This window comes from Trachypithecus francoisi, unplaced genomic scaffold (genome assembly GCF_009764315.1).
Source record: "Trachypithecus francoisi isolate TF-2019V2 unplaced genomic scaffold, Tfra_2.0 Lachesis_group0, whole genome shotgun sequence".
NCBI lineage: Eukaryota > Metazoa > Chordata > Mammalia > Primates > Cercopithecidae > Trachypithecus > Trachypithecus francoisi.
In genome coordinates, this window is record NW_022681453.1 from 8,106,811 (window position 1) to 8,120,025 (window position 13,215).

A 13,215-nucleotide genomic window follows, 5' to 3' on the forward strand; every position below is an offset into this window, starting at 1 on the left:
GCTTTTGTTTATAATTTATTTCCGTCGCTTATTTTTTTCACATTTTTTGAGTTGAATTATTAATTTCTTTTTAAAATCTACTTTGCTCTCTAATAATTTAAGACTTCAAGTTTCATTCTAATGTTATTTTATAAGTTTTAATATGTAGTATATTTTTTACTTGTATATGTTTTATTTCCTATTTAGAATTGTATTGTTTCTACAGGTTTTTTTTTTTTTTTTTTATAGCTTTCTTTGTTGATTTATAAATTTACAGTGGTCAGAACAATTGGTTTGTGTGAGGTTGATTCCTTATAATTTGTTGAATCTTTCTGGCCAAATATGTGGTTGCTTTATAATGTTTCACGTGTACTTGAAGAGAATGTGTGCTCACCACTTGGGATTTGTGTACTAACCCTTTTATAGTAAATATTATTTTCCAGTACTGAATTTCCTATTTCTAACTTTCATATTGCTTTATTTTCTCTATGCCCTTTTCAGGAAGCCGACACAGATGAGAATCAGGGAACTTTGACATTTGAAGAGTTCTGTGTTTTTTACAAAATGATGTCTTTGAGACGAGACCTTTATTTGTTGCTTTTGAGCTACAGTGATAAGAAAGATCACCTAACTGTGGAAGAACTGGCTCAATTTTTGAAGGTGGAGCAAAAGGTATCTTTAGACTGTTAAAATGAAAGTTTACTTAAAAGTACTCATGAAAGATGCAAGTCTTTCTTTTGGGGTTAAATATAGGTATACTTTGAATTTCACAAAGGGAGTAAATATCACTAGTTCACAAAAATCTTATCTATGAGTCATTTAAAACAGTTTCTAGCAGCTTTTAAGAGAAGCAGTGATAACTTGAACACTGGGTTATATAATTCTTAACCTTAAACGTATTGAGTACAGATATGCATATTTTCCCACAAAGAAATGAATGTTGTTAGTATTTTAATACATGGTAATGCTTTCTTTATACTAATACGATGATGTATTAATAATATTAGTTTAAATTTATACTATATATTAGTATAAATTAGTATTAGTATAAATTTAGTCAAATTTATTTATTTTAAATATAAATTTATATTTATACTAATAAAATAGCTAGATACTGCAACTATGGCATAATTCTTAACTACTATTGTGGTAGGTCATTTATAATTCTGCTAGTAAATTGGCATTTGATCATGTGAAAAGACTAAGTAAATTAGGTTCTTTTTTTTTTTTTTTTTTTTTTTTTTTTTGAGGCGGAGTCTCGCTGTGTCGCCCGGACTGGAGTGCAGTGGCCGGATCTCAGCTCACTGCAAGCTCCGCCTCCCGGGTTCATGCCATTCTCCTGCCTTAGCCTCCCGAGTAGCTGGGACTACAGGCGCCCGCCACCTCGCCCGGCTAGTTTTTTTTTTTGTATTTTTAGTAGAGACGGGGTTTCACCGTGTTAGCCAGGATGGTCTCGATCTCCTGACCTCGTGATCCGCCTGTCTCGGCCTCCCAAAAGTGCTGGGATTACAGGCTTGAGCCACCGCGCCCGGCCTAAATTAGGTTCTGATTAGCAAAGAGAATCTCTATGTTTAAAATAAGATATTTTAATCTTAATATTATATAGGCTGAATTATGGTCAGCAAAGCTAACTTCTCAGTCTGCTTTTTAAATATCTCCTCAAAGTCTGTTTCTCACTAAAGTAGAGGAATAATGAATATTTTATTCCAATTTTTTAACCTTTTATATCAGACTTCTTGAGAGGAGGCTTTGGTTTTGTGCAGTTGATGAGGTTTACTTTTAATTTTCTTAATGGATTAATTGTCTTAATATAAAGAGCTACTGAACTCCTTTGTTCATTTTAAGTCAGCAGCATTTAGCTCTGTTGAAATCGTAAAAAATCACCAAATATTTGGACTATAAAGTACAATAATCAGTAGAAATAATTCTTTCTACAGTACTCACACAGATAATCAGCCAGCTTGTGTTTGAACACTTTTCAATTTTTTTTTTTTTTTTTTTTTTTTTTTTTTTTTTTTTTTGAGACGGAGTCTCGCTCTGTCGCCCAGGCTGGAGTGCAGTGGCCGGATCTCAGCTCACGGCAAGCTCCGCCTCCGGGTTCACACCATTCTCCTGCCTCAGCCTCCCAAGTAGCTGGGACTACAGGCGCCGCCACCTCGCCCGGCTAGTTTTTGTATTTTTAGTAGAGACGGGGTTTCACCGTGTTAGCCAGGATGGTCTCGATCTCCTGACCTCGTGATCCGCCTGTCTCGGCCTCCAAAAGTGCTGGGATTACAGGCTTGAGCCACCGCGCCCGGCCTAAATTAGGTTCTGATTAGCAAAGAGAATCTCTATGTTTAAAATAAGATATTTTAATCTTAATATTATATAGGCTGAATTATGGTCAGCAAAGCTAACTTCTCAGTCTGCTTTTTAAATATCTCCTCAAAGTCTGTTTCTCACTAAAGTAGAGGAATAAATGAATATTTTATTCCAATTTTTTAACCTTTTATATCAGACTTCTTGAGAGGAGGCTTTGGTTTTGTGCAGTTGATGAGGTTTACTTTTAATTTTCTTAATGGATTAATTGTCTTAATATAAAGAGCTACTGAACTCCTTTGTTCATTTTAAGTCAGCAGCATTTAGCTCTGTTGAAATCGTAAAAAATCACCAAATATTTGGACTATAAAGTACAATAATCAGTAGAAATAATTCTTTCTACAGTACTCACACAGATAATCAGCCAGCTTGTGTTTGAACACTTTTCAATTTTTTTTTTTTTTTTTTTTTTTTTTTTTTTTTTTTTTTGAGACGGAGTCTCGCTCTGTCGCCCAGGCTGGAGTGCAGTGGCCGGATCTCAGCTCACGGCAAGCTCCGCCTCCGGGTTCACACCATTCTCCTGCCTCAGCCTCCCAAGTAGCTGGGACTACAGGCGCCCGCCACCTCGCCCGGCTAGTTTTTGTATTTTTAGTAGAGACAGGGTTTCACTGTGTTAGCCAGGATGGTCTCGATCTCCTGACCTCGTGATCCGCCCGTCTCGGCCTCCCAAAGTGCTGGGATTACAGGCTTGAGCCACCGCGCCCGGCCACTTTTCAATTTTTAAATAAGAGCTTTGAGATATTATTCACATACCATAAAATTCACCCTTTTAAAAGTATATGTTTAAGTGTTTTTTAGTGTATCAACAGAGTTCTGCAACTATTGGCCGGGCATGGTAGCTCATGCCTGTAATCTCAGCACTTTGGTAGGCTGAGGCAGGTGGATCACCTGAGGTCAGGAGTTCGAGATAACCCTGGCCAACATGGCGAAACCCCATCTCTACTAAAAATACAAAAATTAGCTGGCCGTGGTGGTGAACCCCTGTAATCTCAGCTACTTGGGAGTCTGAGGCAGGGAGAATTGCTTGAACGCAGGAGGTGGAGGTTGTAGTGAGCTGAGATCATGCCACTGCACTCCAGCCTGGGCGACAGAGTGAGACTCCATCTCGAAAACAATAAAATAAAATAGAAAAAAGGGCTGGGCATGGTGGCTCACACCTGTAATCCTAGCACTTTGGGAGGCCACCAGGCGGGCAGATCACCTGAGGTTGGGAGTTCGAGACCAGCCTGATCAACATGGAGAAAGCCAGTCTCCACTAAAAATACAAAATTAATCAGATGTGGTGGCCCATGCCTGTAATCCCAGCTATTCGGGAGACTGAGACAGGAGAATCGCTTGAACAAACCTAGGATGCTGAGGCTGTGGTGAGCTGAGATAGTGCCATTGCACTCCAGCCTGGGCAACAAAAGCAAAACTCCATCTCAAAAAAAAAAAAAAAAAAAGAGAGAAAAGTAAAAAGAGTTGTGCAACTATAACCACTATCTAATTTCAGAACATTTTCCGTGCCCCAAGAAGAAACCCCATACCTATTAGCAATTATTCCCCATTTCTTTCTCCCCCACAGGCTGTGGAAACTAATATTTCTGTCTCTATTGATTTGTCTGTTCTGGACATTTCATATAAAGGGAATCATTAACGTGACCTTTGTGACTGGCTTCTTTCATTTGGCATAATGTTTTCAAGATTCATTCATGTTGTGGCATTATCAGTATTTTATTTCTTCTTATTGCCAAATAATATATCAGTGTATGAATATACCACATTTTGTTTATATATTCATCAGTTGATGGAAATTTGGGCCATTTGCTTTTTGGGGGTTATGATGAATAATGCTGCTGTGAACATTCATGCACAAGGTTTTGTGTGGACATACATTGTCAAGTCTCTTGAATATATATCTGAGTGGAAAAGTTGGATCACATAGTTTGATCCCTTCTTTCAATCTGGATCTGGATATTGCAAGGACTTTATGTAAACCAGGATAAACTTCTACCACAGAGCTCCAGTGAATAATACACTGGATTAATATCTGAATATCAGAGAGAGATAAATTTCCACTAGCTCTTAAGAAGTATAGCTGACCAAAGATGTGCTGGATGACTTTGACAGTTGTGTTTTCTTCCTTGAAGGTGTTAACAAGGATTTAAGATGCTATTAAGGAGACTGAAATATGGGTGGTAAAATTGGATTAGTAATGTTGGATTAGTAAAATTGGATTAGTAAAATTTCAGATTACTTCATTTCCTTGTATGAATAGATACTGTATTTCCTAGGTATTGCGCTAAGTTTTGGTAGTGGACAAAACCTACCCTCAGAAAGCTCAAAATAAAGAGCTTTTTTTGGAGACTTTATGATTTTGAGAGTCTATGATAAAAGGAAAGAGAATAGTAAGAAGTAAAACAACATGCTTTTTAAAGTTTGCTGGATTTTTTCTTTTTGAGGTAGAGTAAAATTTATCATAATTATCTTGCTGTATTTTTTTTCTGGAAATGTTGTTCTTTAGAAGAATTACCTTTGTAAAGATACTAAAAATATTAATTAGTAATACATTGTTAATATACTTGAAATCATGCTCACTTAGTTTTAGTGCTAATTTGAATTTCATTGAATTTGTGAAGCAATTTTCATTTGAGAGTCAATTATTTTAACTTTCTTTAATTTTCTCCTACATAACCCAGAAAATTATGTTACACTTGGTATAGTCTAAAACCTATTTGACATTCACAATTTGAGCTAGTAAATGCTGCTTATAGATTCATAAATGGCAAAAAGTCTCACTGATTCAAAATCTGCTCTTACTTATATTTACAAACATTTTTATTGCATTTAAATGCCATATTTGAATTTTTTAAATGTGAGATTAATTTGGTGATCAGAGTCTTCAGTGTTTTGCTTTAGCAAGAATGAAAAAAAGTACAAAGTATTTGGTAAACAAATCCATGTATATGTTTTTTCTGGTTTATTTCCTTATTATTGAGCCATAGGATAAAATATTTTCATGGCTTTTGAAACATATCTCCATAATGCTATATAAAAGATTTCTTTCAGTTTATAATTAAGAAAGCAGTGAACAAATGATTAGTTATTAAATGGATCACTTTTAGTGCTAATATTGTAGCCATAGAATGATAAGTTAATGTTGGTTTGATTAACATTTTTTGATACCAGGGATGAGTACTTTTCCATGTTTTTTTTAATCGTACTTTTTGAACTTTGAAAGGCTCTTTAAAATACAGAAAAATCTGTCTAAATTCTGTCCTGTTTTTCTGTTGTTTATTGCCTCTGTGTGTGTGTGTGTGTGTGTGTGAGAGAGAGAGAGAGAGAGAGAGAGAGAGAGAGAGAGAGAAAGAGAGACAGAGACAGAGAGAGACAGAGACTGACAGGCAGACAGACTGGTTTTCCACCAGTAATTCCAGGTGGCTATCTATTCTATTTAAATACCATTAAAGAACCAACCAGTAGCACCACACTATTAGGTCTTATTTGAGAGGTGGCAGGCAATACCCAAGTAGGAAGCAGTTTTAATGCCTTTCTTGATGTCTCTTTCAAACTCCTAAAGTTAAATGCATTAAACATGTTTTCTGATAATGTGTTTCTCTTATCATCTTCATCAGTAATACTAATCACCTCTTTTCAAGCAGATTAACACTTCATTTGGCATGGAATTTTAAAAAATTACTAGACTGTGTGGTAGGATAGGAATGAGCAAGACTGGATACATAGCCTTGCTTACCTTGCAACTTGATCGCATTAACTTTTCATCCTTGACTTTGTGAGTTATAAAATGCTTTTGGTAGTAATATTACCCTTGCAAGAGTAGAGTGAGAATTAAATGAGATGTGAGTGTAACTTCCTAGTGCATTGCCTGGTTTATTAGCTGCACAGATCTAGCCATTTCCAAGGAACAATGTGAGACTCCTGGTGGGCAAGTATCCGCACAGGTACTTGACTGTAAAATTCCATAGGTGGGGAGAAGTGTCTTTTTCACACCCGTCACTAGGGTCATGGCATAGGCACTTATGACAAAAGACCGATTAACAAGAGAAAAACATACAACTTTATCTAATAAGTTTTTAATAACACAGAGGAGCCTTTATAAGGCACTGAAGACCCAGAAAGTCAGGCAAACCTATGTATTTCTTATGCTAGGTTTCATGAGGAGTGGACAGTCATGAAAATATATGTTTAGAGGACAAGGTTATGATCTAATGGCAGTAAATGGGGCATTTAGCAAGGCGTGTTTGTTCAGACTCTTCTTGGCACCTCTGTGTCTTCGGCTCCCTTCCTCTGGGTATTGGGAAGGTGCTGGTGGTCTCTTGAATGAGGGTCATATGGTCTGCCTCAGGGGAAGCTCAGAAAATTCTTCCTAGGTTTTATGGGTGGAAGGGCTGGGGGGAAGGTCAGAGATACCTTTCCTTTTCTGCTGTTTTCACAAATGCCAGGGTGCTATATTTTAGGGTACCATGTACTAAGCTGCATCAAATCTGTACATGATTAGAATTTTCTTCCAAATTACTTCTGCTTTACCCTCCCACTCCAAGTCTGTCATGGTGTGATATAATAAAATATACATTTGGTCTTTGTTCCAGTTCCCAGCACAGAGCTCCTAAAACTCTAAAGTATCTTTCATTATTTATAATCAGCCCCTTTTCACCATATCTGAGTTCATGCTAATGAGGTAACTATTGTTGGGCTCCTGGATAGTTTCAGGATAGGAGCTGGTAGCCAGCAAAACCAACCATGTGATTAGATAACTTTCTAATACCTACTTAATATTTTACTTTACCTTATCATAATCACACACATTTTAGAAATAGCAGATTCACTTTTATGAATTTTGTTGTTGCTTTCTTAAGGATTAAACCAGATAGCGTTATTAGCAAAATGTTTTGTCAAAATTAGTTATTTTAAGTAGTTTGATAATTTGGCAAAGGCAGAGATTTTTTATTAACAATGTTAGCTGTAGGACAGGTAGAAAAAGGGAATTGGGTAATAGAAATGTCTATATTTTCCCTTAGAGGATACGTCCTTTCTCCATCTTTACTCCTCCGTGTCCCTCTCTTGTATGACTACTTCTTCATCCTTATTTGCAGAGCTCTCATAGTGTACTGGAAAGAACATTAGACCAGGAGTCCAGAACACCTGCATTCCACACACTGCAAGCTTTAGTGGTTGGAGAATCAATCATGATTGTTTCTGAGCCTTGGTTTCCTGAACCATGCAAAGGGAGCTGATACCTGTCTTTCCTATCTCAGTGTCAAATTGAACATTGCAATGACGAATAGGAAAGTCCTTTGCCCAAGATACTCAGAAGTGTGGCAATGTGAGGAATTAAAGTTAAAAGGTATAAACTACTGACTTCAAATCCATTCAGGCTAGTGGAATTACCCCAGTTCATTTGAATAGCAATCCCGGATGTCACTTGCTAAGGGGCATGTGTTTCTTCCCTCTTTTAGTTTTGTTGACATTCTGCCAGTAAATTTTAGTTAGGGAAAACAGAAGCCAGAATTCTGTGACATTTGTTCCTGGCAGATGATTAACTGTATCTAGTTTAATTTTCTAAATTAGCTTGAAGCTACTTATATATGAGCATGACTCAAAAGAAATTTATAAAAATAAAAAAAAAGTGATCATACATCAAGAGGTAAAAATCACAAAGGAACATTTTAATGTACTGAAACTTTGTTTATATGTGGTCCACTTTATTAAGCACCACAAAATTAAGGGACAGAGTAGGAAAATATTTGTAACATACAAAAGAGAGAAATAGTGACTTTCCTTAATATGGCGCTTTCCTAGATCATTGAGAAAAAAAAAAAGATGGAAAAATGAGTAAAACACTTGAAACCTATAAAAAATCATACAAAGTCAATAAACCTATGAAAATGTTCACCCTTTATTAGTAATTCAAAAATATGAAATAAAACCAAGTTAGTTATTTCTTAGAGACAAGGTCTCTGTTGCCCAGGCTGGAGTGCAGTGGGTGCGATCATGGATCATATAACCTCCAACTCCTGAGCTCAAACAATCTTTCTGCCTCAGCCTCCCAAGTAGTTGGGACTACAGGTGTGTGTCATCACGCCCAACTAATTTTTAATTATCTGTTTTAGAGACAGGGTCTCACCATGCTATCTAGGCTAGGAGACTATTTTTTCCCCCATCATCTTAGTAAAGATTAAAAAATACACCACCAAATGTAGTGTCCATCTCTTCTATTTCTAGTGAAATTATAGAATGATACTGGAGTAGTTTTACAATCTATAACATTTAATATAATTTATAAAACTTTGACCAAACCATTTTACTTTAATAATTCATCCTAAGGAAATAGCTGTGTATTTAAAAATTGTTATAAAGTTGTGCATTTCAACATTCTTTAAAATAGTGTAAAATTTATTTTATTAGCTTGGACACAATCTAACTGTGTAGAGTCATTAGTCAAGAGTTTTGTGGGGTTTTGAGTTTCAAAACTGGATTTTCACAATGGCACAAATTTGAGGTAATTTGCTGATGCGTATGACAGTAATTCATTAGCTTCTGACAACATAAGATTGGTGTAGACACCAGGATATTCAACTTTCATAGGTTTACTCGGTTGTGAAATGAAATATCACTACTGGCCACATAAGCTGTCGAGGATTTTATGAAATCAAATATTGGCCTGTGGGTCAGATTTTTATTTTACTGAAGCTCTCAGAGTTTATGCCTTGGACAGGTCCAGTTGCTGTTTGATTAGGACTTTCATTCTTAGAACATGGCTGTGCCAAGGGAATTCTCACTATCTTTTATATCCATGAGGAAGTGCCAGTACAGCCAGAAGTTATCTGGCTGAGGTTTCTCTTTCTTCTCTTCCTTTCATCTACAGATAAAGGATCACAGATATCCACTAATCTGTGGTTCCAAAGTATTTACTAGATTTGATTGAGAGTTTTTGTTTTGTTTTGTTTTGTTTTGCTTTGTTTCATTCCCCACCCACCCCAACCTCGTATTTGCCAAACAGCCACCTACATCTCCTCCAGAGTTCCTATCCATTTCTTGGCACTGGAGTTGAGTGTTTTTTTTTGTTCCGTCCTTTTTAGTGTTTTGGTTCTGGAGTGACAATTTGATTTCATTTCCCCATCCCCTTGGCAACCTTTCATAGCAAGCCCCTATGCTCTTTATATTTTTTTGTTTCTTATGGATTGAGGAGGAAGGAAGAGAAGGCAGGAATATTGAAGTGCCTTTATATAGTTGGAAAACCCTCCTAGGCCAGGCCCAGTGGCTTGCCCCTGTAATCCCAGCTACAGGGGCAGGCAGGCAGGAGGATCACTTGAGCCCTGGAGTTCAAGATCAGTCTGAACAATATAGTGAGACGCCTTCTCTTAAAAAAAAATTAGTTGGGTGTGGTGGCGCTTGCCCATGGTCCCAGCTACTTGTGGGGCAGAGGTGGGAGGATTGCTTGAGCCTAGGAGTTCGAGGCTGCAGTGCCTGGGCCACAGAGCAAAACTCTGTCTCTGAAACGAAATAATTTTAAAAATTTAAAAATTTCTGCTAGCTGTTATCTAAGAGCAAAGGTTACCTTTTATAGTAAGTCAAAAGTAAGTTTCTGTTTATACAAAGCTTTCATCTGAAATATGCATGTGGATAGTTAATTCCAAGAGGATTTTCAGAGATTTCCTGTTTCCCTGCTACAGGGCCCTCTCCTTATTGTAATCTGCTATAGATCTATACATTACCGGCATAGTAGCTCTGAAAATTGCACCTTTAGCTCCTTTATTCTTTCTGCTAAAGTGTTTCCTTGATCATTCTGATCCATTTATAGGAATCATGTGTGCCCTCTCCCTTCCTTACCCTTCATTGAATCCAGAATGGTTTGGTAAGCGTTCTGGTCATTGTAATCATTCTAATCTTCTCTCTTATGAGAAATAATTATAAAGTCTCCTTTGCTTATAACTGTCCCATTCTGGTGATAATGTATCTTTATCTTTTTTGCACCTTCCTCATATAAAAGCAGTTCTTTGAGGTGTTTTCCTGAATTTCTGTATCATTTTTCTTTTTTCTTTTCTTTTTACTTTTATTTATTTATTTATTTTTTAGACAGGGTCTTGCTCTGTCACATAGGCTGGAGTGCAGTGGTGCTGTCTTGGTTCACTGCAACTTCTGACTCCTGGGTTCAAGCGATTTTCCTGCCTCAGCCTCCCGAGAAGCTGGGATTGTAGGCACCCACCACCATACCCGGCTGATTTTTGTGTTTTTGGTAGAGACGGGGTTTCACCATGCTGGCCAGGCTGGCCTCGAACTCCTGATCTTAAGTGATCTGCCCACCTTGGCCTCCCAAAGTGCTGGGAATTCAGGCATGAGCCACCACGCCTGACTGATTTTTCTTAATTATTCACAATTAAAGCAGTTGAGAGATCATTCAGAGTAATTACATCTTGTAATATTTTTGCGGCATCGAATGTATTTTCCAAATAATGTTTTCTGTGAAATCATCTATTCAAATGCTGTGAAATATGTGGTTTCCTTTTAGGATGAATTAGAGGTAGCTAGTTTGAGGAGGTAAATAGTTACTGTGGTTGTCTTATTCAGTTGAATATGAAATGACCATTCATTTAGAGGTGTTTCTTCACTCCCTCTTGAAATTACCCCAAAATACAGTAAAGACAATCCCCCTGTGTAAAACCACAGATACAAAGAGAACAGAGAAGGAGCGACAACATTTTAAAACTTGTCTGATTTAAAGGAGACCCCAGAACACTGAAATTCAATCTCATAGAGTGAGAAGCCACGAAGCAACTCCATTGGCCCAGGGGAAGCCCCTGATAAATTCAAAAATTGATGTTAGTTACATGATATTCCTGAAAAGAGGAGAGGAGGGGTTGAAAACAAGCATTGGTTGAAAGTCTGTTTAAGATATGGTTACAGCTTCAGATCTTCTCCCCCAAACCTTGTAGCAGGGCAACTGTCCTTTCTCTACTCTAGCATAAAACTGTATGTAAGAGGTAAGGGGGGCCATGCATGGTGGTTTACTCCTGTGATCCCAGTACTTTGGGAGGCCAAGGCAGGCAGATCACTTCAGGTCAGGAGTTTGAGACCAGCCTGGCCAACATGGTGAAACCCCGTCTCCACTAAAAATACAAAAAATTATCTGCGTGTAGTGATGCACGCTTGTAGTCCCAGCTACTCGGGAGGCTGAGGCGGGGGAACCACTTGAACCCTGGAAGTGGAGGTTGCATTTGGCTGAGATTGTGCCACTGTACTCCAGCCTGGGCAACAGCGTGAGACTCTGTCAAAAAAAAAAAAAAAAAAAATTACAAAAAAGGGGTAAGAGGATCTGATCTAAGTGATGCCACACACGGCTGAGTGTGGGTACTATATGGAAAACACGGGGATTATGAAGATGGCTATAATAACTGCCATATTCCTGTATGTATGTGTCTTTGCAATGCAACTTTGGCACTCCTTCCACCAAGAATTGAATTCGATTTTCCTGCTTCTTCAATCTGTGCCAGTTTATTGACTTGCTTTGATTAGTAAATTGTGGTAGGACTGATGTACAGGTTCTGGAGCCTAGGCCTCAGGGAGTTTTGAAGGTTTCATCCTCACCCTGTTGGAACTGTGGGACTATCATGTGAGGAAACCAGGGGAGTTTCCTTGGGGATGAGAGACTACATAGAGAAAGAGGCTCAGCCAATAGTCAGCACCAATCACAGACATGTGGGTGAGGCCATCTTGTACCATCTGGCAAGTAACCAGATGCCTGTAGTCACATGAAGAACTCTAAATGAGAACAGCACAATAACCATCCAGCTGAACCCAGTCTGACTTGCAACCCTACACAATTGTTATCAAATAAACAGTTGTTGTTTTAAGTTTCTAGCTTATGGGGTGGTTTGTTTCACAGAAGCAGAGAATGAATACAAGGATTAGTGACCATCTATGCATTGAGATGTGAAAACCATAGCCCTCTTCCAATGTTCAGTTCCCAGGTTTATTGATTTTAAATAACCAAGGCTTACCAGTGTTTGAGGAAATCCTCTGCTATAAAGAACAGAGACTACTAAAGCAAATAAATAGAGACAAGAAACTTGGAGGAAACAGGTAATGCAAGGAGGAGGAAACTTTAAAAATTGTTGTTAATGTTATCAGAATGATTCAAATGTTATTGCCATAAAGCAAGAGCAAGATGCTATGACAGATTGGGCATAGTGGCTCATGCTTAAAATTCCAGCACTTTGGGAGGCCAAGGTGGGAAGATTGCTTGAGGCCAGGAGTTCAAGACCAGCCTGGGCAAGATAGCTATACCCCGTCTCTACAAAATAAAAATAAAAATAAAAATAAAAAAAACAACCAGGTGCAATGGTGTGTGACTGTAGTCCCTACTACATGGGAGGCTGAGGAGGGAGAATCCCTTGATCCCAGGATCTGGAGGCTGCAGTGAGCCATGATTGTGCCACTGCACTCCAGCCTGGGTGACAGAATGAGGACCTGTCTCTTAAGAAAAGAAAAGATGCCATGAGAAAAAAAGATTCAGAGAAAAAAAAAAGCTCTTGGAAACTAAAAGCATGAGAAGAACAAACAAAAAAGAAATAGAAAAGATAGGGGAAAATAGAAGGGAGAAACTTATCAAATAAATAATACAAAAAATTTATTAGCATGGAAAGGTAAGATTCTCTAGACTGACAAACCCAAATGAGGGCCAACCTCAGTTTAAAGATCCACAAAAAGGTAAATCAGAGTGAAATTTCACAGTTCCAAGGATAAAATGGAACCCTGAGTGCTTGTAAAAAGAGAAAAACTAGACTAAACTAATTAGCAAACAACAAATCATTCTGTGAAAAGGATTGGAATCAGAATGGCATCAGATTTCTCAACAGCAATTCTGGAAGCCAAAAATTA

General features: G+C 37.8%; 1 protein-coding gene across 1 annotated transcript in view; it reads left to right on the forward strand.

Moving 5' to 3' along the window:
- PLCH1 (phospholipase C eta 1) overlaps nucleotides 1-13,215 on the forward strand; it is a 277,981-nt gene that overhangs the window by 165,194 nt on the left and 99,572 nt on the right. Inside the window, exon 6 of the mRNA XM_033203550.1 lies at nucleotides 481-651. Coding sequence (XP_033059441.1) covers nucleotides 481-651 — 171 coding nt within the window. The remainder of the gene's footprint in view (nucleotides 1-480; nucleotides 652-13,215) is intronic.